The 24189-nt window shown below is 38.4% G+C and overlaps 1 protein-coding gene and 2 non-coding genes across 3 annotated transcripts; all 3 read right to left on the bottom strand.

Annotated features, from left to right (window-relative positions):
* Positions 1-2468: 2468 nt before the first annotated feature.
* On the bottom strand, positions 2469-2540 carry TRNAD-GUC. The gene has a single exon. It is a non-coding gene; the product is annotated as a tRNA-Asp (tRNA).
* Positions 2541-14083: 11543 nt separating this feature from the next.
* On the bottom strand, positions 14084-15934 carry LOC113291490 (putative F-box/LRR-repeat protein At3g44810). The gene is made up of 3 exons (XM_026541015.1): positions 15317-15934; positions 14619-14762; positions 14084-14353 (listed from the first exon to the last, which is right to left on the bottom strand). The coding sequence occupies exons 1-3, from the start codon at positions 15932-15934 to the stop codon at positions 14084-14086; spliced, it is 1032 nt and encodes a 343-aa protein (XP_026396800.1).
* Positions 15935-20826: 4892 nt separating this feature from the next.
* Positions 20827-20910, bottom strand: LOC113292262. The gene has a single exon (XR_003331748.1). It is a non-coding gene; the product is annotated as a small nucleolar RNA Z102/R77 (small nucleolar RNA).
* Positions 20911-24189: the final 3279 nt, after the last annotated feature.

Below are 24189 nucleotides of genomic sequence, written 5' to 3'. Positions count from 1 at the left end.
GGACCGAAATGTCCAAAAACTATGATTGGGACCGGAATGTCCTTAAACTTCCACTGGGACCGCAATGTCCAAAAACTACGATTGGGACCGTAATGTCCTTAAACTACGAAGGGGACCGAAATGTCCCTAAACTACGAAGAGGACCGAAATGTCACTAAACTACGAAGAGGACCGTAATGTCCTTAAACTTCCGAAGATGGGACCGTAATGTCCTTAAACTTCCATTGGGACCGTAATGTCCTTAAACTTCCGAAGGGGACCGTAATGTCCTTAAACTACGAAGAGGACCGTAATGTCCTTAAACTACGAAGATGGGACCGAAACGTCCTTAAACTACAAAGGGGACCGAAACGTTCTTAAACTATGATTGGGACCGTAACGTCCTTAAACAATGATTTGAAGATATTTTCGCAAAAGCGTCGAAGAAAGAAAAAAAGAAGAAGAAGAAAACAAAGTTAAATTTCTTTTGTCCAAGATGGGCATTCGTGATCTACATGCTCCATCTTGAGGAAGGATATTAGGAAATAATATATAAGAGTCTATATTTATGAGATATGCACATCAAAGTGTGTCGGTTCTAGAGAGTTCTATTTAGAGTTTGTGTTATATTAGGAAAGTGTCTATGTTTAGAGTTTGATCTTAGTTAGGAAAGTACTTTGAGTCATCGTCAAGTTTATGAGACTATAAATAGGACACCAAGATTATTATCAATGTAGTCTTTTATGCTTCCGCGTTTATGCTCTCCTCTCTCTTGCTCGATCCTTAACAGATTAAATCAAAAAGGTTGCGACGCTGGAAGATGCCCTTGGAAGTGTTGGTAGCTTCTCACGAAATGTAATTAGGCGCTTATCCATTTTTTCGGATTTCTTACTTGTAATAAAAAGAACCATTTTCTCCAAGACCACAGCCTTCTTGAATATAATCTGCACAAACTTGAGCTCATTAAAGTCTCCTCGAAGACCTCGAAATTCAAGTGCAGTCAGGAACAACCAATGATTTTCTGTATAGTCATTTATTTTGCCAGCATCACCTTTCGTAGCTGTCATGTGTATATGAGCAGTAACTAGAGAAGCAAGGTTTTCTAGAACGTAGCATTTCGATATAAAATCCTCGCACTTAAAGGAAACGAGATTCGGAGCATCTATCTTGACTTTACTTGAGGTTTTCCTAACAAGATCGACTACGGTCAAGTGTTTCAGTGTTAATGAAGAAACTTGAAGATGCAAGATAACCCTCAATAATCAACGATTCAAGAACAGGACACTTTAAGAAGAGCCTATTAGCATCAGATGGAAGTGAATCAAGTTTCATAAAAGTAAGTCTAGGCAAATCCATAGAACTGGGTAGAACAATAGTACTTGAGTTATCACCGAGTTTCAACTCCAACTTAATCAATCAAGTGCAAGTAAAAAGACATTGAGGAAACCTGGATATTTTCACAGCAGAGATATCGAGATGAACTTCTTGAATATTACGTCTTACAGCTGCGACAATCCATGTAGTAAGAGAAGCATCAATGACAAAGTTCCTTTGCCACAAACAAGATTAACACTTTGAATGTTTGAGTTGTCACGGAGAATAAAAACTTGGTCTACAAATTTGATGAATTTTTGAAATGGTACTCCGGAGTTCTGGTTGTTGTTGCTGATAGCAAGTGAATGCACGTTGAAATCAAAGTTGAGAATTGGGGTACTGGCCCAAAGACTTTTCCATCTCTTTGACAAGACACAAGTTTGGACTACATACGTCATGTCCATGAAAGACATGATGTGGTGAATTAGGTTTTCTGGTAAATTGCTAATCCTGTCGATGCTATATTACAAATCGGCGAATTTCTTGGTTCTTCCATGTTTGAAACCTAATACTATCAGTTTGGAAGAAAACCAGGAAAAAGTGATAACTCGAGGGTTTAGTGAAAACCTAGAGAGAATCGGAGTTTTATTGATACCCTTCTACGGAAAGCACGGCCAGGATTATGCATAAGAAAGAGTGACATATATGCCGTATCTTTGGTTGGGAGCTCTTACAGCTAGGGCCGCACATGGCCAGGATTATACATGGCCGTACATAGCTCTTATAACACACTCATCAATCACGAGCGTCCAGGCTTTCAGCGGACAACACATCCCCTACCTTAACGTACCCACTGATCAAAGAATTCCAAGAAGCTGCGTCCTCCATGCCTTAAATGTCCAGAAATCATGCTATTCCAAGAAACAATATCCTTGACAGGCATTTCTTCAAAGACCTTTGACTTGAAGTTTTGACGATGATTTGCTTCAAATCTTTCGATCCATACAGTTTCTGCATCATGGATCTCTCAATCCTTCCCATGAGGGCTTTGTAAGATCACTTACCCTTCGGAGAGTATTGGCCATTGAGACTACCATCCTTCTCAGTTTAAGCGTATCGAGCCTAAAGGTCGCGTCAAAAAGAATTGAAGTAATCTTAAGAAAGAAAAAAATTAACGCCGCTGCCGGGGATCGAACCCGGGTCACCCGCGTGACAGGCGGGAATACTTACCACTATACTACAACGACTTACTTGGTTGTTGGTGAAAGTGATTAATATTCGATTTAATGGCTTTGTCAACACTTTCTTGGTGTGATCTTTATTATTTGTTTTTATATAGATACTGGGCAATGGATATCGAGTCTCTGTAAATGCGAAATCTGTTTGTTGTATGTATTAATCTTCACATCATAAACTCTGAGGTAAGAAGTACATTCCTTTCACGATAGAACAAAATAAATAATAGTCATATTTCCTTGTTTGAAATCCTTTTACTACTTCTATTGTTTTATTTTCAATTTCATGGCATGTTTTTGTTTCACTGTGAGTAAAACTTAGGCTTAACATCATATCCGTTAGCAAACACATTTTAGTAGGAGAAATATAAACTGCTTTTCTGTTTCGCCTGAACATATCTGCTTACAGTTTTAAGGTTCAGAGATTTCAGACAGGGTAGAAATTACTGACTTCTTTTCCTGCATGCTCATTGTCTTTCTGGTCCTCCCCCTTTTTTTTTTGATGGTACTGGATGAGATGTATGATTAAAGAACCTAGCGCATCTTTGTGGTGTGTAGATAATGGAAGTACAATGCTGAATGTGTTTATGTTTAGGAATATATTGTTGGAATATTTTCAACGCCGCTAACCAAAGGGGGGTCCTGGGGGGCATCGCCCCCCAGGCTGTGGTCGACCTGAAGGAACCTGACGTTTCGTGAATAGAAACCTGTTGGCGAATAAAAAACCTATTCCCAACAGGTGCAAAACCCTTTATAAATAGCTTCTCCCAGTTTCGTTTAACATATAAGAAAAATCAATCTGTTTTCTCTATTTCAAAAAAAACATCATCAGAAATCAGAAATCTCTTTGTGTGTTCTTGATTGAATCAAGGGGTACAAACCTTGAATTCAGTTTTCGTTGCAGGGCTTTCATTGTATCCTGAAGGCAATATTTCGCATACCTGTTGTAATCGCCAATTGTTATTGGGAGGGTAGAAATATTTGTCTAAAAGAAATTTATACAAGCCTTGAAAGTTTTGGAGTGCAACAATTTCTTCTCTGTGTCATTCATCCTTTGTGAAACCCATTTTTTTTTTTAACATATATTGGCGGCAAGTGTAGTGAAATTTATTCTTGAGTAACTCTTACTCTAGCCTGCTGAATGTGTTACTTATGAGCTTTTAGCGTCAACTGGGAAATATAGTGTAGTAGCATAAAATCGCACACTACATCCAAGGGTGAAACTACTAAACTAAACTAAAGTGAAGATGCATGAACAAACATGAAAACAAAGATATACATGGTTCGGCATGATTACCTACGTCCACGGGATGAAAGGAATGATTAATATTACTTCAAGTTTGGTTACAAGTGATGATCTCTCACAATAATGACTTCTTTTCTCTCTAAGTGTGAACTTTCTCTCACTTACAACCTGCCTTTTACTCTCTACAAGCCCTTATACTTACAGGCTAAGACTGGGATACAACGAAGTTATAATGTGATCGGCTGACAGTCTTAGCATCCCCGGTTTGATCCAAACGATGAGGGTGTTCTCGTGGCCCTCCAAAGCATTTTTCTTGCGTCAGTCTTGTAATTGTATGATTGTTGTTGAAGGTACTGCGCAAAGGAATATAATCCTCCCTGTCCTAATACGCGTACTTGCCCCTATTCGTTTGTGTAGTCCCGAGACGACAATCGTGACCCTGCCTTAGCTCATACTGTTGACGATGAGGTTTCATATGCTGATGATTTGGTAGGTCCTCCGTCACCATTGTGTTTCCCCTGTTACTGATATACATCGCGTGCCCTTGTGGGTTCCCAAATGAATCCTCCAAGTGCCACTTGCCCTTGACAAGTTAAGTCCATTACAAAATGTGCAACGCCCCTGCAGCTTTCATGAGTGTTCATAGTTTAGCGTACATGTTTTCCTGTAATACTAAGCATTTCAAAGTAGGCATTAGTTAATATTCCATATCTGTCGAACACACTCAACAAGGAGGGTCATCGGGCCCAATGCCATGTCCCGATTGAGGTATCTCATCATTGGTGCTTTGACCCAATGGAAGTGTATTAGGTCTTGCCTAGGTTCTATAACCCGAATATCCTGGGTGCCATCAAACGACTATCCCGGATCAAGTGAGTTACCAAGTACTCATGCCTTGATAATCGATCACACTTGCGATGGGAACAATGTTGTAAGCTCGACTATAAAGTACTCATGCCTTGATAATTGGTTGCTGGTTTCCAACCACCAGAACCCTTAGGATACCTCGGCACTTGCACCCTGCCATCGCCCCGAGTATCGAATAGCCAGTCGACTGTAAGTCACCTCAACACTTGCACACTGCCATTGCCCCGAGTATGAATGACCATTCGAGTGTAAGTCACCTCGGCACTTCCACACTGGCGTTGCCCCGAGTACGAATGACCATTCGAGTGTAAGTCACCTCGGCACTTTCACACTGGCGTCGCCCCGAGTACGAATGACCATTACGATTATCTCCTGACTCGTTCAGGACTCTTAGATCACCTCGGATCATTCTATTTGATGACCCGAGTACGAATGATCCGTGTGTTACAATACGCTAACAACCCAAGGCGTCCCTCAGGTTATTTAGTCACCATAATCTCGTGTATTGGTAACCTCGACTCGATAGTTTTGGTCGGGACCAAAACTTTTGGACCATCACATGCCATTCCATTTGATGACCTGAGTACGAATAATCTGTCGCTGCATTTGTCACATCATCTTCTTAACGTTGTACGTTTTATCCAACACATATTGCGTTCTTCATATATTCAGTTTCGGTATCACTTGGCTGCCAAAATTTGAAAGTTCTTTTTCGGATGTTAGAGTTACTGGTTATCTCGTGACTCACTGCAGACTTGTGACTTTACAAGTTGGCACAAATTTACTGTCAACCTCCGAACTATGCCGCGTAGTTATTTCTCTTCAAAGAATGTGTTCTTTCCGCTGTTTGTCCTGGTTTCTTCCGTTTCGGGTTTCACCCCCGGCTATACGCTTCGACAAGGTGAGATAGTGTCTCACTGGTAATCAGACTTGGTGTCTTCAAAAGATTTCGATAAGCGGTCATTTGTGTTATTTCCCGAAGTTGCAGTCGGCCGTTACAGCGAGGTAATCGATTCCGTACTGATGGTGCCCGAGATGATTTACTGTCCACTGATTGAGGTATGCCCGAGTTGTTTCATGTTTGCCCGGAATGACTTGCTCCCGATTTGTTGAAACGAAAAGGAATTAGTCGTGAGTTGGTTCTCCGGAGAAGCATTTGCTCCTGGTTCGTTCAGCATCACACACTATAGGAATGTCTCAGTCACACGTTGCTCCAAGTATCTCCGAATCTCCCACACCTGTAGACTAATTGGTAAGAGAAGTGATTGCTGCTATTTCGGTTCACGGCCATTCCAAGATCGATGCTCACCATCATGTCACTGTTGTATCTTGCCCGATTAACCTCAAAGTCCTTGTGAATTCCAGTTACAAGTTAGAAACTGCAAAGAAAGTCTAGACACAAGACAGTATGCTTCAAATCTTCACAACAATAAGGTCTAGCCACAAGACAGTTTGAGGTTAATCGGGCCTGCACAAGACAGTTTGAGGTCTAGCCACAAAGTTTGTATTACCGTGTCAAATTGTGTCGTACACCATCCTGGGAAGCTAAAGTATACGGAAAAACTAGCAAACGAGATAGAAGATTATATCTGCACTATTAATCAAATATTGTGGCATGTTACACTAGGTAAGGGAAGTTTCTAAGATAAAAAATGCTTAGCCTTTTATTCTTGCTATAATAAAACCGATCGCGACATTCAGGAATATAATTCTCAATTTCTGAAGCTCTTTGCTGGACTCGTCATGTGGTTTCAATCAGCGCCTTCTCAAGAGTTTTTGCAGATGTTACTCAAACTATCAGCAATTAAAGATCTAGAGACAAGAGGGAAAGGATTCTCCCCTTTCTTAGGTGTCGCTCGTAAGTTGATGAGCCTTGCAAGATGGAGTCGACAATGTGATTAGTCCGAGTTGGCTGATATCCCGATGATCATTCGCAACGAAGAAGTGTTCACTGCTAGGACCCCAGATGTATTGGATATTCCCCGACACGAGTAGGCGCAACATCTTGGTATATTGGTTTGTCCCGAGAGGACTGATTGTTGTTCATAGTACGACTGGCATATCCTAATGAACTTCGCAAACTTAAGAAAACTGGATCATTCTGTCGTGCCTTCATTGTGCAGATTCTCTAAGTAATCAGGGTCTCCATGTTTAGACTTTCGATCTTCTGAGTTTCTTGCAGAATTCTTGAGTTCATTTTAATGAATTCCTATGGACCAGTGACATTCCTTAGAGTATTTCATGTAATTAATAAGCAAAGGGAGCAAGCTTATCTGGGGAATCCTTGACTTGTCATTTCTGGAGCTATCCTGAATTTTACTTCTGCATCGCCGCAAGCTTTTTTGTGTTGGTATGTAGCAGTTAGGAAAAGCGTTCTCAGTTCTCACACGAAGAGGATGATTGCCCGATACAGGCTGGTCACAGACGTTTCTGGTTCGAGATACTGGAGTCCGAGTGGATTGTATGTGCCCCGACTGACCTGGCGTGAGTGGGTGCATATTGAGATGCCTCGATATACTGGAGGCCTCGGTTTATTACTATTGTCACAAACGAGCTTATTGACCATCATCGTGTTGATCGGTGCTGCATAGTCTGATTTGTCTGAGCTATGTAGAACGCATCTTGACCAAAACTTTCCCTAAAATTTCAACAACAGACACTGTACGTTAAAAATTATAACCACTAATGTTAGGGAAACAGAAATGAGATTCTTGAATTCATAGCGGATAAGCACGGATCGATGTTCACGGTCTATTTCCAAACTTTATAGTGAGATTGAGACATCATCCTCGTCCTATGCCAACACATGTCCTATAATTCTTATTTAGTGTCATTATATCGTTGTTAGGCATTAAATCAAGCTTGAAAACTCAAAGATGCGGGAGGTACGATCAATTCATGTCTTACACACTAAACAACAAGAATCCGTTTTTTCAAATCTCAGATAAGTGCAGAAGTTTGTCATGTTTCCTATCGTTGGTCTGGTCTCGTTCGACTAATCTGAATGCTATTTCTACCGAGGTGTGAGATAAATGTTTTTATTCAAGGTAACCACTATCAAAGATCAGAGTCGGTAGTGTAAGAATCCTCCCCTTTTTATGAGTTGCTCGCAGTCTGTCTGTCATAATGATTCGGGATGAAGTGAACTGGATCATTTTGTTGTGCATCCATCGTACATATTCTTTAAGCGATCAGTATTCTTGTTTGGATTTTCGAACTTCTTGTTGTCCCGAGATGAGCTATCTGGAGTCGAGGCCGCAGTTTAGAGAAGTGATCGAGGGTTTGATCCAAGGTGGTCATATATGAGTAGAGTATGCGAGTCTGAGTTGATCGTGTGGGCAGTTCTCCTCCATATACTGGGTAGCGACCAGAGATGGATTCTCACATTAATAACAAGTTATCATTTTCGGGTTGTCACTTCCCGAGCTGATATTTTTCGAGTTAAATTTTCCTTTGTGTTAAAGTTCTTACATCACCATGTATTTCTTTCATGGCCCAAGATATTAGTGACCATTTATAGTATACGAACATCTATATCGTCGGAACTTTTTTTTTCAAAAAATCAAGTGATTTTTCTGTCATCTTTGGAGATATTTGTATGTATATCCATAGCGATTGGTGATAAACTCCAATTTACTATCTCATTATCGCAGTGGAACTCTGTTCAGTCACCACATTGATCATTATTATGGTCCCAAATAATGGGTTTTATTTTTCTGATCATCACGACGATAAGACAGTCGAATGAGCGTTGTTCCTTATCATAACGTGATTGCGTAGTCCTTTATGATCTCTAACGAGTGGTTTCCTATTCGTCCGTCATGGTTGAAGGTGTTCTCATTATAAACGTTGGCTTAGATGGCACGAAATGACATACTCCGAGGTTGGGCTGATCCGAGATGGTTGATCACAAGAGATCGTCTATAACAACATTCCTCTGAGATAGTTTCGCCGAAGGTTCAATAGATCCCATCCCCATCATCACTTTTCTGCAACAACAAGCTATTTTCAGTGAGCATACACGAAAGAACTTAGCCCAGATTGCACATTCGACATCCCAATAATAATAGTACCACTAACGACATCGCCCGCTTTCCCGAAAGCCTGGCCAAAGACTTGGTACTTAAGGTTTTCAAAATAAAATGATCTACTTTAACAATTGCATACGAAATCAGATTTGGTTTATTCACTAGGATTTGAATGTTATAAACAAAAAAATATGAATGTTACAAGCGATGTATTGAGTGGACTAAGTGCTAGAGAAAGGTGGAACTTATCTTTTATTTCCGATGGTTGATGCCATGGCCTGCGCTTTGGTAAGGGACACCCCTTGACACAGGACGTCAGCTTCGATCCTTACTCCTACTTCAGAGATACATTTGATGTCACCGTGAACGTCCTTATGTTAGAATTTTATACCCTATATTGCGTGGCTGTCCCATTTCGTCGCATGATTCGAGCAGGTTCTCCCAGTACAGCTTCAAAGTTGAGCTGTCACGTCAGTTGTGTTGGGAAAAATTATCACATCCGAAATGGTGATTCAAGGTGATCCGATATAAGAAGGATATATCAGTCAGAGTTGACCGTCTATTCAGTTCTTCTCCTGGCGATGGGTAGTGACTGGAAGTTGGTGAGACAAGAGCTAAAGATTGCATGGAGGTGTCCAGAGGTGATTCTACTCCGAGTTAGTCCGATGTAGTTTGAGGTGACTGGAAACAATCTTCATCCGAGATGATCTTCCACGATGCTGCGAGGCCGATACTTCACGAATTCAGTGGGTAAGGTCTGGTGGCTTGGTCATAGAGGATCATTTCATCACCCCTTGCAAATCTACCGATCCTTTGGAGTCTACGTCATTTCCCGCAGTTCGTGTGTGCGCTTCCAATATTATTCTCTTCTCAATTGATACTCGGGATTAAATTTATGCACCTGCGACTTTCAATTCGGATAAGTGACAGTTGTAAATATTAAATGACCCCAATAAATTCATCGAAGAATTAAGCCTGGTGACAATTTAAATGGTAAATGGTTAAAGTGACAATTAAAACAATCGCGTTGATGTGCCATTAAGAAGTCCAATGAAATTTCAGGTTCGATGGAGTGGTAATGAGATTACTCAATTGAAAGGCTGGAATTCATAGCGAAAAAACATGGATCGACAGCGGTATTTCACGATGACTAGATAATAAGCCAAGGTAGTAAATCTAATTCATATTTGCATGACAAACGTCTCGGATTTACGTTCTCAAATATTGAAACCAAACTATCTATGCTTTCTTAGGTGGGTTGCATTTGACTAACATGATCTCTCTTGCACCAGACTTATATGAAGAATATTTTAAATAACAATCATCAAAATAACTAGCATAACGAGGATTGAGGAGTTAAGAATGTTTCCATGTTATAGATGAATGTCCCGATGAAAGTGTTCTATTCTGGAACGAACCGACTCGATTCTCCCGAACTAAGTTCCCGAAGAGAGTCAATTGCAATCTTCCCGAGTTAATCAGCCCGAGTCAATATGAAATGACTTCCTTGTCCGATATAATTCATCTCTCCCGATGTAAAACGACCTGACCCGAGCTAGGCGTTGCAGATGAAAAGGGAATGACCGACATGGGTAGTTCTGATCTGTTACTTGGGTATCTTCCCGATTTGACCTGGGGCGAGGTGATGTTGCTCTGAGTAAGTTAAGTAATTCGTCCAATATGGAATCACGCTGATCCGAATTGGTTAACTATGTTGTTGTAATTCTCATTGATGCTACGAACAAATTTGGACGAGTTGGTTATTGATTGGAGCTGTGCCGATGAACCCAGAGATGGCCAGACCCGAGATTGGTGCAATGAGTTGACATAGTAAGTTTGGTTGAGCTGTGACGTTCGGTCCCGATGATGATCTACCCTGAAGCTGAGTGCTGAGACCCAACTAACTTGATGCTGAATTCAAAGGTTTTCAGTCACTTTAAGAACAGTATTCGATGGTGCCCTGAATTTGACCCTAGGAAAGTTGCAAGCACGCCCATGATATATTCCACTTAAGCAACCGATCCGACACTGATTGCAGTTCACAATCTTAAATTGCCCCAAGGTGGAAGTTAGACGAGATGACGATGATCCGAGCCAGTTAGTCAAAGCTTCGTTCAATTGTGGAAGTTTGTCCCGTGACTAGTTGACGTGGCCCGATTAAATTGGTGGTATTTTCATGAATTTTATCATCAGCTCCGGTGATGCAGACAAGAGATGATTCCCATCGCGTCTAAGAAAATCAACTGTGAGGTTGTCCCTTTACTGTTACACCATTCCAATCATCACTGCAACAACAAATCGATTGAGTGAATAGCCAAGAAGAGTAATTATATCATTCAAGATAGAAAATCCCTAGATGAAACAAATAGATAAATCCCCAAGTCAACTGAAAACTTCGTCATTCAATATTTTCAAAATAGCTTAATTGGGTTTGTAAAACAAGATCTTTTGTTAGCGAATCTCCGATCAAAACTGAAATCGAGTTACGATTTCGAAAAAACATTCAATTTTTCACCAAGACAAAACCCCAATTTTCATAAGAAAATATTTTGGAAAATCTTTTAACATAAAACTTCCAAATCTCAATGTTTAAGGACAAGATATAAGAGAATATTAGGAAGAAGATTGGTCCTCTTTAGATTTTTTATTCGCTGAGCTTCAAAGTTGTTGAAGTTTTCTTCATGCTCGTATCTGGTTTTGAACACAGAACCTCCAACAGTTTCTCTCCTCAGTTTTGTCGCCTGTTTGTTGAAGATAACTCTCTCTGGATGAAGTCTCATATTTACCCTTTACGCTTCAGTCTCCGCAGCTGATAGATCAGTACTCACTTCACTGGAACTACTTCAAAACCAAAAGCTGTAAAAGAAATCCAGCTACTATCCGTTCCCTATTCTCCGATCTAACTCCTCAGTTTGGAGTTGATCTGTCGAAATGGGTTTTGTGAAGTCTAAAATATTCAAGATATCGACACGGAACTTCAAGTGACTACAACCAAACATCAAAGATGTTACTCGGGAGTTTTTAGAAGTTCACTAACTGCTCGAATCTGAAGGTGAAAATAAGTAAAGAAGACGAAAACCAACACTTAAAACATCATAACTTTACTCGCTACTTCAGGCAGCCAAGCGATTTGTTGACAGAGTTTCGCGGCGGCTACTACCAAACGCCGATGGACTTATTTGGGAGCTCTTGGAAATCTTCATGTTAACTTGACTAACCAGACACAACCGGACTGAGAATCTTTCATTCTATCGAAACCTTGTAAATTAAGACCTAACTTTCTTAACTAAACGCGGAAAACAAACAATAATAGAAAGAGTCACACCAATAGAGTTTATCTCTTAGCATCTACCAGCACTCAAGGTGTTCTTAGGAGCTTTAGATTATCTCATTTGGTGGACGAAATCAAGGTATCCGAAGATGTTAGACGGTCTCCTTAGTCGGTGCCAGAATGTAGTAGCATAAAATCGCACACTACATCCAAGAGTGAAACCACTAAACTAAACCAAAGTGAAGATGCATGAACAAACATGAACACAAAGATATACGTGGTTCGGCATGATTACCTACGTCCACGGGGTGAAAGGAACGATTAATATTACTTCAAGTTTGGTTACAAGTGATGATCTCTCACAATAATGACTTCTTTTCTCTCTAAGTGTGAACTTTCTCTCACTTACAACCTACCTTCTCTTCAAGCCCTTATATTTATAGGCTAAGACTGGGACACAACGAAGTTACAATGTGAGTCATGGTGTATCTATCTTGATGTTCCTCCTCGGGCCTACCTTGATGCTCCTCCGACTTGTTGGTGGGTCGATGTGGTTCAGGTTCCTGATGACGTTATACCCGAGGCCGATCCCTTGATGTTATTTGGTCCGATGTCGCCCTCTCCTTTCTCGTCCCTTTGTTTTGATTCGCTTCCTTTGCTTGACCGAGTACCTTCTGATCTTCTGTCAGTCTTGTCAGATGATTGGAGACTTGTCACATCCGACAGCTAGGTGGTTGTCACACTCGGTCCACGTGATTTCTCTTTCTTCGTGCATGCTCGAGTTATTCGGTGCTTCTTTTCCTTTGTTTCCTGGTGCAACTTAGCTTAGGATCTTGCCACCTTGCCCGATGGATTATTTACACCAACATATAGCAAACAAGACCACTGTTGGAACTGAAAGCTCATGGAGTTCAAACCCAGTAATGGAACTAGTAATTTATTTCCGAGAGCAGTTATAGGATCAGTGGTGTTCCATTGAATTTCAGGTCTTTTCCCCGGCTATGAATCTTCATCACTTCGTAAATAAAGAAGGTGTTTCTATCTCCTTCGGATGACATAAGCGGAAATCAAAAAACTAGAAGCACAAATAATTTGTTACATGCAAAGTTAATTTTTTTGTTTTATAAGTTATTCTGAAATTTTGTTCCGAACGGCTAACTTTTTTTTCTCAACTGAGGTGAGAAGAGACACGTGAGTTTGAGTTCAGTTTCAGAATTATCATCGGGGACCAAAATATTTCTCCCCCGCATTTTTATCTGTCATGTGAAGTTATTTAGCCAACATTTTCCTATGTATATGGTGTATGTTTCTAGTAAACAAAATGCCCCCCTCATGAGTATTTCCGACCAGTTGCCGGACAATAGGTATCTTTACACCATGAATAAGATCAGACTTCTCCATATGAAGCAGGTAACAAGATAAAGTTTCAGTGCATATTACATGTACAGGTAGGCGGGGGTTTGGATCCCCTTGCCTTTAGACCGTGTTGGGGAATTTTTTCAAGTGAAAAGGTTATATTAAAAGAAAGTGACAGAACTGTAAGTACAAAAGAACTCCGACCTGGGTCTCAAACAACCGAGACCGAAATGCAGAAAGCTTAAGAAACAGAAGACAACTCTGCAGTATAAACAGGACTCAACAAACAGCATAAAGGTTATACAGGACTGCCTCAGACGAAACAGTAGTCTAATGAACTCTGCAGACCCAACACCAAAGACTGCACAACACAACAGAGACTGTAGAATCCCGGTAAGTCTAGGAGCTGCTGTTTCCCACTTATCCAGGTTGGGGAATTTGATTACCCACAAAGAGGTGGCAAACCGATTTGAGTACAAAAACACTTTGTTTCTACGAAATTTAGAGTGTGCAATGTGTTTTCATTGAGAAAAAGATGGTATGTTATTCAAGTAAAACACATTAACTGGAGACCAAGGAGTATCAAAAACACTCAATTCAAGTTACGAAATAAACCATTCCATATAGAGTATACATGTAAAAAGTGTTCGAACTGAAATAATTCCCATGGTTGGGCCTTAATGTATATAAAAATTAAAACAGTGTCTAAAGACCTGAATCAAAATGAACTTCCTTGAGATGAATTATTAATTATAAAACTGAAAATCAAGTCATGACCTACCAATGATTAAATCAAAAAGGTTGCGACATTTGAAGACGCCCTTGGAAGTGTTGGTAGCTTCTCACGAAATGTAATTAGGCGCTCATCCGTCATGGATTTCTTACAACTAAAAAGAACCATATTCTCCAAGATTACAGCCTTCTTGAACACAATCTCCACAAATTTCAGCTCATTATTAAAGTGTCCTCTGAGACCTCGAATTTCAACAGACCTAAGATGATCAGGCGACACTCCAGCCCAATAGTCTTCACTGTCGGGTATGTCCGACGTTGGCATCTATTAATATGACAAGGAAATGGAGGTTAAAATATTTCACCTAATATGCTTCATCAGTACTACTTAATAGACGATGGAACAGAAAAAAGAAAATCTAAGTTGCTTCATGGAAGACTGATGATATATAACATTGTGCAAAATGGATATAGGAGTCTCTCCATCAGATTTCTGATACAATGTAGATGTTTCATTTTCATTCGGCATATGATAGTGATGATAAACATGATCCTAATGAAAAGAGTTAGACTATTACCCCTGTAATTACCACCGAAAGACTTTCTACATTAGAAGACATATAGAATAACCATCCTAGTGCTCGAATGCCGGCTCTTGTTAAGAATGTTTCCAGCTTGACGAATCGTAGATTAGAAAACTGAAGGGAAACTTTGGCAGAAACAATAGAGCCAACCTTGGCACATAAAAAAATAAAAATAGAAAGTTTCAGAAAATGCTACCTGATGATTGGTAATAACAACGGCCTCCAAACTCAAAGTTATTCTAATATGAATAACGTTTCTAGAGCTGGTGCTCCATCAAAAACATTACCAGTTAAGATTGTCAATTTGTCACATCTTAAGTAATAAAAGTCAGACTCTTAGGCAGCTGAAAATGTCAAGGGACAATGGTGGAACCACAGATTACAAGTTGAATGTGAATACTGCGTACAAATCCCAGATGGCTGATGACTATGCAAGCTGTAAACTGTGCATTCTTATGTAAGATACTAATTAGACGTTCTTATCCAAATATAAATCACTAACCACTTAGCTTATCAACAGACTAACGAATCATTGGGGTTAACTAGGATTTATTAAGCTGAGTCCCATGCACCTTAACCTTGCATCGGTTTTCTTATCATTTCTGTCTAAAGACGTCAAAACCAAGGAAATTTGAAAAGGTAAAGACTCTAATAAGCAACTACAAAGATAATTACTTTACCCCAAAGGAAGCGATAATACATACCTTACATATGCACAAGAAACCCTCCGTTACTCTTAGTTCTTTCACACTGGAAAGTGCATTGAGGAGCAACCAATTATTTTTTGCATAGTCTTTTATTTTGGCAACTTCTTCTTTTGTAGCTCTCATGTCCATATCAGCAGTAACTAGAGAAGCAACGTTTTCTAAAACATATAATTTCGACATATAATCTCTGCACTTGAAGGTTACAAGATTCGGAGCATCTATCTTGACTTTACTTGAGGTTTTACTAACGGAATCCAGTATATGCAAGTGTTTAAGTGTTAAAGAAGAAATTTGAAGATCCATATGACCAAGACGACCTTCAATAATCAAACATTCTAGAACAGGACATTTTGAGAAGAGCTTATTGGTCGAGTTAACATCGGTGGAAGGAAGTGAATCTAGTTTCATAAATGTAAGTCTAGGCAAATCCATAGAAGCAGGTAGAATGACAATACTTGAATTACCACCCAGTATTAATTCCAACTTAATCAATGAAGTGCAAGTAAAAAGACATTGAGGAAACCTGGATATTTTCACAGCAGAGATATCCAGATAAAATTCTTGAATATTCCGTCTTACAGCTGCGAGGACCCAAGTAGTAAGACAACCAGTCATTACTGATACATCAACGTTCCATTGTTTGCCACAAACAAGATCAACCCTCTGAATGTTTGAGCTGTCACGAAGAATGAACACTTGGTCTACAAATTTGATGAATTTCTGATATAATGTTCCATTATTCTGGCTGTTCTTGATAGCAAGTGAGAATTTGTTGAAATCAAAGTTGAGAATGTTGGAAAAATAAGTTTTTTATGTGAATAAAAATTAATAATAAAACGGTTTTTCCAAAAATAAAAACACCTTCCAAATTTATCTCTTAGTTTTTACGGGATAAGTTTACCTTATATATTTTGGATTTGGGTTAGGGTTTATAAATATAATGAATCTCTCTTACGTCCGAAAAAAAAGAACTTCTTCTTCGTCTTCTATGTTTTGATACGAGGGTTAAAGTGCTAACGCCTCGTGAGTTTTCCGCTGCCAAGTTCTAGAAGGACAAGTTTGAATGTGTTATTCAAATTTGTTAAGATTGTTTTATCTTGGAGGCAGATGTACCCGTAGGGCAATAGCATCATCTTTTTCAGAGTGTAGCCGGGCATTCTTGTCTTAAGGACAACATGTTGAACATGTGACTCAATCTACCATTACCAGTTTCTTCTGTCTATGGTGTTTAACAGGGATGTTCAAGTCATGAACAATTGAATCGTAGACGACACGAAAATCAGATAAGTGCCTCTTATATTAATTAGTTATTTGATATAATATCAATTTTAATTGTTATTCCCCAAAAATCTTAAGACAAGATGTTTTTCATAATAACAATTATAATTGTGGAATTGGGTTTAATAACTAGGACCAGTAAAACTGAGTGTCGGTCTTGATTTTTATAAATCTAAAAATCTTTGAACCCTAAGAAGAAAAGATCCTTACCACGTTTTTATATACGTACAGTGGGTAATTATCATCTAATTTTTGATGGGAATTTTAATAGAGATCGAGCATCTCTAGCATCGTTGACTTAAAGATTTATTATCTACGTGTTGTAAATTGACTATGAATTAGTATCTAGTCCACTGGATGGGAATTAATTCCTAATCACAATTGACATATCCAGGAATGTGATGCAATGTTTGTTTAGAGATTATTTATCTCTGAATTCCTTTTTAAACCCTATCTATCAAACGTGTTAGTAGGTGATAGGATCAAACCTAAATTTATGTCAAGTAGGTGTCCGATACCGTGCCTGTGAGGACTTGTTATCATACCAATTGAAACCATAAAATTTGTTTTTGTATGGTATGTCATAAAATTTCTGACAGTTTTCATGATATTATTTGATAGGCGGGTCAACTGATAATGTTCGTGCATCTATCAGTTATCATGTGTTCGATTCTTTGGTCAGCAGAAATCTATCACATGTTTGGTACCTTTTCAAGTGTATCAACATTTCGACTTGATACTTTGGAGAAAGAGATGACAGCATTAAGCTATCGTCTGGTCCAGTATCTACACGAATGTATCGACGTTCAGACTTGATACGCATGCTAAGGAGATGGCAAGGGAATACCGGAATCAACTGTCCTTTGCGCAAGGAGTATGTCATTGAGTTCCTTTCATCGGTATTACTATGCTAAGGTACAAATCCGTCGTCCTTCAACTGCCAAGCACAATCTTACTAAAAAGACGATCAGAGGGTCAAATGGGTTATGGACAAGAAATATTGGAAATGCAATATGGGTTGTGAACAAGAAATTTTGTGAGGTTGAATGCACTTGTGGGGTACACCTATGTTTCAGTTGCTCATCAGAAACGCATTTCCTTGCTCGTGCTTGAGGTGGGAGCCTTGGGTTAAGAAATCTCATGATGAATCAGAGACCGTTAACTGGATTACATTCAAACAAATTCTTGGTTGAAGTGCTGTAAAAGTGAAAAAATAAACAAATATGGAGGTTGTAACGTTGTCAGCTGTATATGCAGGCAAGCAGTTTGCTGTAGATTTTATACTGGTGATGCTACTGGTAACTATTGAGGAGAAGGTGTTCATGGTGTAGTTGGTTTATTGGATTTAAAGGGTTTTTCTCTAAACAGTAAACTAGGAAGCTAGAGATGAAGTGTTGGCAATGTAGTAGAAGTATACCTTAATCCGGAGCCTATATATGATATAAGGAATGAGATTATCAAATCAATTCCAGATTTTTTGTTTACTGCTTTTTAAGTCATCCTGCACTTGATGATTTATTAAACAAAGACGACCAGAAGAGATTGTTAAAAATCCAAATCTATGGATGGTGCAAATCGTAAAGATGTGAAATATGGGTATTCGATTTTTCTCGAATAGATATGCTAGGTGGCTCTAAGGAATGCACATAAGATGTTTGATAATGAACTTCTTTTGTTTTACTGAAACATCGGAAACTTCAAATGACGAATCTGCTGTGGATTACTGCTGATTTGAATATGAGCCGATGAATGTGTTCATTGATCACTTAGTCAGGTACGTAACTTCCCTGCAAAATGAGGCGATAAATGCGGGAACAGGAGTACTAGGTTCTGCCAACCAAAGTGTATTCTCCATTGACAAAAGCATCCGCGACGGTACTAGTAAGTATTGTGCAGCAATTCATCTCCTTCAATATCATGCAAAGGTACAGTGGATTTCACGTCAGGTACTCACCCATCTAGAAAGATGCTTTTAGTTGCATGTTTATTTTGAGTTATATAATCTCTTCATGGAGTAAGAATTGATGAATTATGGTAAACAGTCCTAAGATAGTTCGTTTATGTGACTGTCATTGAGAAGATATTTAGGTTGTCACCTTTATAATGATACTTTAGAATAAGAACATTATATGCTGAGAATTTCAAATAAGGGAGATGAGGGTCCGTTTATCTCGTTGATTTGATGTTTAGTCGCCAAATTGAACTTCCTGAAGGTAAGAAATAATCTCAAATAATAAGGCAATTACTAAAATGTGGGGGACCTTTAGCTTATTTGGACCAGTTTGGTGGAATATACATCTGTAGGTAGGCTTTGTTGAACATTTTGATACATGTTTACAAATTCTACTCGCCTTAGCCAAGAGATGTTGAGTTTGTGGAAAAACATTTTTTGTGGATCTTGTTTCCATAAGAAAAATCAATACAATCCCCTTGACATGTTTTACTCGATGCACCGCAGTGCTTATAACATACATAATGTTAATTAATTTGTTTGTGACCAAGCTTGTCAATAATTCACCATAGGTGGAGGGGCTGAGATCTGTGATCTTCCAATCCATATTCGTCAACTGTGAGAGTTCGCAGAGATATGTGATTATGGACCATTTCAGGCAGCGGTGATCTAGAGAAAAGAAGTAATCAGATATTACTTTGGCTTGTTTTCACAATTCAGTGAGTTACATTACCATATGCGTTAATTGGGTGTAACTGTATAATGATACATAAGTAGTCGTTGTAGTGGCATCCTTAAAATGTTGATCAAGATGTGAGTCAAACTACTAAGTAAGAAAACATGAAGTATACCTGATACAACCGGTTTGTATATATATGTTAGTGAATATTGCATATATTTCTGTATTCCATTGTTATATATATTTTACAACCACTAACAAATCTCATATGTTGAAGATTTGGCAGGAAACTAATATGCGGTTGAAGTGATCTAAAGGATCAGTAGCACTACGGGAAAAATCATCATTGACGACACAAGATAAGAGTCGCAGTACCCCTACGACAACTCCATTTCATGCATTGTGGAACGGGGGTATTGTAGAAAGTCCAAGTTTTTCTACAATGGTTGACAAGTGTTGTAAAGGGTGATGTGATTCATGGTTCGACAATAGTTTGTCAATGTTGTGATTCTCTTTCGATTTTTTTTGATAACCTAACACAACTCTTGCTTGTATTTTAGAACAATCGTGGAAAACATAAGTAGCATATCGTAGAAACATATGCAACAACAATTACCAGTATTATGAATAATATTTGCACATCACTTGTATGAATTGTCGAACTATCTTGGACAACACAAACTTATGTTGTAAAGTAACTGTTTCGTAGTCAAAAACTGGAAGACAACATCGATTAGTATTGTGAATACTACTATCATTACACTTCCTAGAGTTTTACAACTATACTGAACAACTCCTACTTATGTTGCAAGATTTGTTTTTACAATACCCTTAACAGTTGTAATATTTGAAGTAATAACTTCTGTTTTCTGTAAATGAATGTGTAACTACAACTTTTATTAGAAGTTGTGTGCATAAAACTATTTTGAAAAAAAAAATTATAGCTGAAACTGGATTTCTGAAAGTATTTCACATTCACATTAACCTGCCAGTGCAATACACTTACATTCATTCAAGTTAACCTACTAGTGTTAACCACATACATTCAAAAAAATGGCAGTGATACAAAAGTTAAGTTTTCTGAACACACTCCAAAAAGATTATGAAGATGTCTATGGGAACACTAATCGATCCTTGGGCCATGTAATAAAACTTCCGACAGCACTACTAACATACTTGAACTCTGAAGTTGGCATGTAGACATAAGCATCATCCACATGAGCAGTAATCACTCACTGTATGCCAGATCATAATGAATATGGAAACCGCATCCCATTCAAGTTACTGTCATTTGTGGGGGAACTGTCATTTCTATTTCGGTAGGAGCCATCATTGAAGGCCTGACGAAGTCTTCTTGAACCTTAGGTTGGTGGATGGTAACATCAGGCAATGGAGTCATTGGACCATTCTTTCCTTTAGGATCCTAATCCAACATGTTCTTGACCTTGATGCTAATAACACCTTGCTCAACAAAACAAACAACAATGAACTTTAAGTTAGAAGATGAACGGAATTTCCAGAAATAAAGAAAATATAACTCGGCACACAACAAAAGAAGTAAAACAGACAAAAAAAGGCGCTCTTTAGTAGGACTGGAGAGAATGATCAGATAGACGGAATACATTTATGTCACCGTTTCGACAATCAAACCAATAGGGAAATTATCTAATCATCACCTCATACTCTCCACTGTCTCACTCTAAACAAAAATGAAACAAACAAAAGTAAACCAAACAACAATTAATATACTAATGAAAGATACAGTTTAAGTTAGTAATTCATGTAGTCATCTTCCAACACAAAGTTGGTAACAAAGTATACCTATTTGCTTTATAGATGACACACAGATGTTCGTAGTATTTAACAAACGGCAGGGTAGAAAAGAGCAACTGCGATTCAATTAAAAAACAGACAGTGCCTTTCACTCTATCCATTATTGTTGAAACCACGCATATCCATACAAAATACAAGTTTAACATGATTCACAAATGGCCGCAGAACAAGATGGTAAGTAAATCCCTTCTAAATGCTGGATAAAATCTTCAACAAAGCACAATAACTTGACTAAAACATGAGACAACTTGTAATAGTCTCAAGATTTCCAACATATATTTGGAAGTACTATAAGCATACTTCCTAGTGTTCCCACACTTTCACACTTGCCCTATTAAGGAAAATTCAGGGAACGGAAAATTTCACAATTCAATTCATTCCACAATGTAAAATCTGAAGTGACATTATATTTATAACTGGTATCGTTTACCATCTACCAAATTCAAACAGTTTTATCTCATTCATATGGATGAGATACTCACCATAACCTTCTCAGTTTCTGCGTTAAAGTCGCGCAATTATAGGCTGGATATCAAACACCCTTGGTCAGCACTTCTAAAAACCACACAAGCACATATTTCACATCTTCAGCTTATTTAATTTGATCTCATTTATAAATCCCCTGTGAAAATTGGTGCCTCAGAAGGTAGAAACCCCTGTGAAAATTGAAGTAGTAGAAATCCAATTATCAATCAGTTCATCTAAAATCAATAATAAACTTTAAAAAGAAAAGAAAAAAAAATCAAACTTACATCAAGGGATAACTGAGAGCACAATTACTATTGTGCTGAACCCTAGCATTGCAATTGAATCATGAGAAGATGGGGTATCAGTGTATTCGAATCCATCTCATATTCTTAACAGCAACTGCAGCAACGATTTACATCTCGTCTTGATTTCAATCCGTAGTTTTGAAATCCGATAGATTTAAGGTGCAACTTGGGTTAGGGATGAAAATTTCTCTATGGTTAGAGATGGTGATCTAATAGGTACCGATATTACATTCTCAGTACCACCATTTCAGCATATAACCAGTACCACTGCCATCAACATTACATTCTTCCATGTCTTCTTGTTCATATCCTGCTGCTATAAACACTACATTACATCATCTTTCACAGCTTTAACCTTAATATCAACCTCTCTAGAGATTCTTGAACATAACCAAGCCCCTACTGCCTATTTCATATCCATCTCATTCTCTGCATCAAGTTAATATCCTGTAACAACAACATTCCATTCCTGCATATATTTGACCATGGATATCACTCAGCTCAAGTCCAGCACCAGACTCAGCTAACTCCATTATTTGTTTCAAACAACAATAACATGCCCTCAACATGCTCAAGTCGAACACCAGACTCATCTAACTCCATTCACTTCTTCATTTCTTCATCACCAGTTCTGTCATTTACATCCCGAATCTCCAAAACTTGTTGTTTTTGTTCTCAACTGATGGCAACAGTTAACACCACCAGTTACATTCATCTATAGCAGCAGCAGTCTTCAAAACTTCAGTATCAAACCGAAACCATGAATATCAACATTATACTTCTTCATCTGAACCCTAACAACAAGCACACAACCACACAATTACCACAAAAACCATCTTCTTATGATTGAAATCGAACTCAGCTTCCCCTTTAATCAATTCAAATCTTCAAATTTATCACAGAATCATACATCCAACACAAACCCTAGCTCTGATTTTATCAATCCTCCAACACAATAGAACCCTAGTTCTTCATAAATCTGCTCATGTCTTCTATCTATCTGAGGGAATCAATCGAACCCATCTCTGTTTTTAGTTGAAGCTCAGAAACCCTCATTTCGATTTCCATCTCCTCCCTGAGTTCTTCATCTGCATCTATGCTTGAATTAACTTCAAAAACTCTTGTCTTCTCTCAAACAGAACCTCACAGACCAATGGTACCATTTACTGCCAGAATTCATCCAAATTGAGATTCGGGGGGTTTTTATTTTTGTTTTGAAATCTAGGGTTCAGTTATGGGAATTGGGATGAGGTTCTAGATTGAGAAGAAGATTTTGATGAATCGAGAACTTATAGAGATGGAAGAATTGAGTTATGTGATGAAGATTTGAAGGAAACTTGAGTTAGGGCCGCCGTTGATTGTTACCGAGAAGAAATTTGGTTTTGTGTAACTTGAATCAGTGATGAGGTTGATTAGAATTTGGTTCAGATCTGGATTTGATGAGTTGCTACTATTGACTGTTGCGGATGAGAGAAAGGGGGAGTTAAAGAGAGAGATTGAGAGAAGATGATGATGAAGAGGGGTCGAGAGAAGAGCAGCGATGGTGATGGAGCGCCACCGTCATCTGTGGAGTAGAGGTGTTCTTCAGCGGTGGTGATTGAGAGAAAAACAGATAGGAATTGGGTTCGAGTGGTTGAAGGAGGGTTATGCTTCAGAAAAAAAAAAGAAAAAAAGAGTGAATCCGAATGAAAATGATGGACGGTTGAGATTGTATTTGAGATGCTCATACGGATTAAGAAAAGATCTTGACGGTTGAGATTGTATTTAGGATGCTCATGCGGATTGAGAAGTATGTGTTTCATTTTGTGCTAATACGAGCTCATGTATTCGGTTTGATTATCAACCTTCAACACGAAAAAAATCCAAAAAAAATATGAATAAATGTAGCACATTCTTATCGACATTTTGATATAAAAAATCCAAAAAATGTATAAGAATAAAGTTGAAAAATAAGAAATCAATCCGATAATTGGTGTGTTTCTTTGTGCTTTTGTGCTTTCTTTTTGTGCTTCCGGTTTGAATTTCGACTAGTTACATAGGTCATGAAGTAATTTTGACTAGTCATACATGTCATGAAGTAGATTTAGTTCACATTAATAGCATTGTATATCATCGAAATCGATAAATATGAAGCTCAATGTCGATTCAAACTTCAAATGTGGTATAACGACATACAAACTATGAACCAAGAAGCTCTGAGAGGGTTATGACTTCAAACTTAGCATGATACATCATCAAAATCGATAAATATGAAGCTCAATGTCGATTCGAACTTCAAACTTGGTATAATGTCCTATAATCTATGAACCACGAAGCTCTGAGAGGGTTCTGACTTCAAAATTAGCATGATACATCA

Source organism: Papaver somniferum, chromosome 6 (assembly GCF_003573695.1).
Source record: "Papaver somniferum cultivar HN1 chromosome 6, ASM357369v1, whole genome shotgun sequence".
In the NCBI taxonomy this organism is placed as follows: Eukaryota; Viridiplantae; Streptophyta; class Magnoliopsida; order Ranunculales; family Papaveraceae; genus Papaver; species Papaver somniferum.
Note: the sequence above shows the minus strand (reverse complement) of the source record. Positions and strands in the feature narration are given on the sequence as shown.

Excerpts from the sequence above, each read along its gene's own strand:
- LOC113291490 (XM_026541015.1), bottom strand. The coding sequence starts at position 15,934 with ATGACTGGTTGTCTTACTACTTGGGTCCTCGCAGCTGTAAGACGGAAT. Across the intron at positions 14,763-15,316 it reads GTTTCTTGTGCATATGTAAG|GTTGGCTCTATTGTTTCTGC; the intron begins GTATGTATTATC and ends TTATGTGCCAAG. Across the intron at positions 14,354-14,618 it reads ATGTAGAAAGTCTTTCGGTG|ATGCCAACGTCGGACATACC; the intron begins GTAATTACAGGG and ends TCATATTAATAG.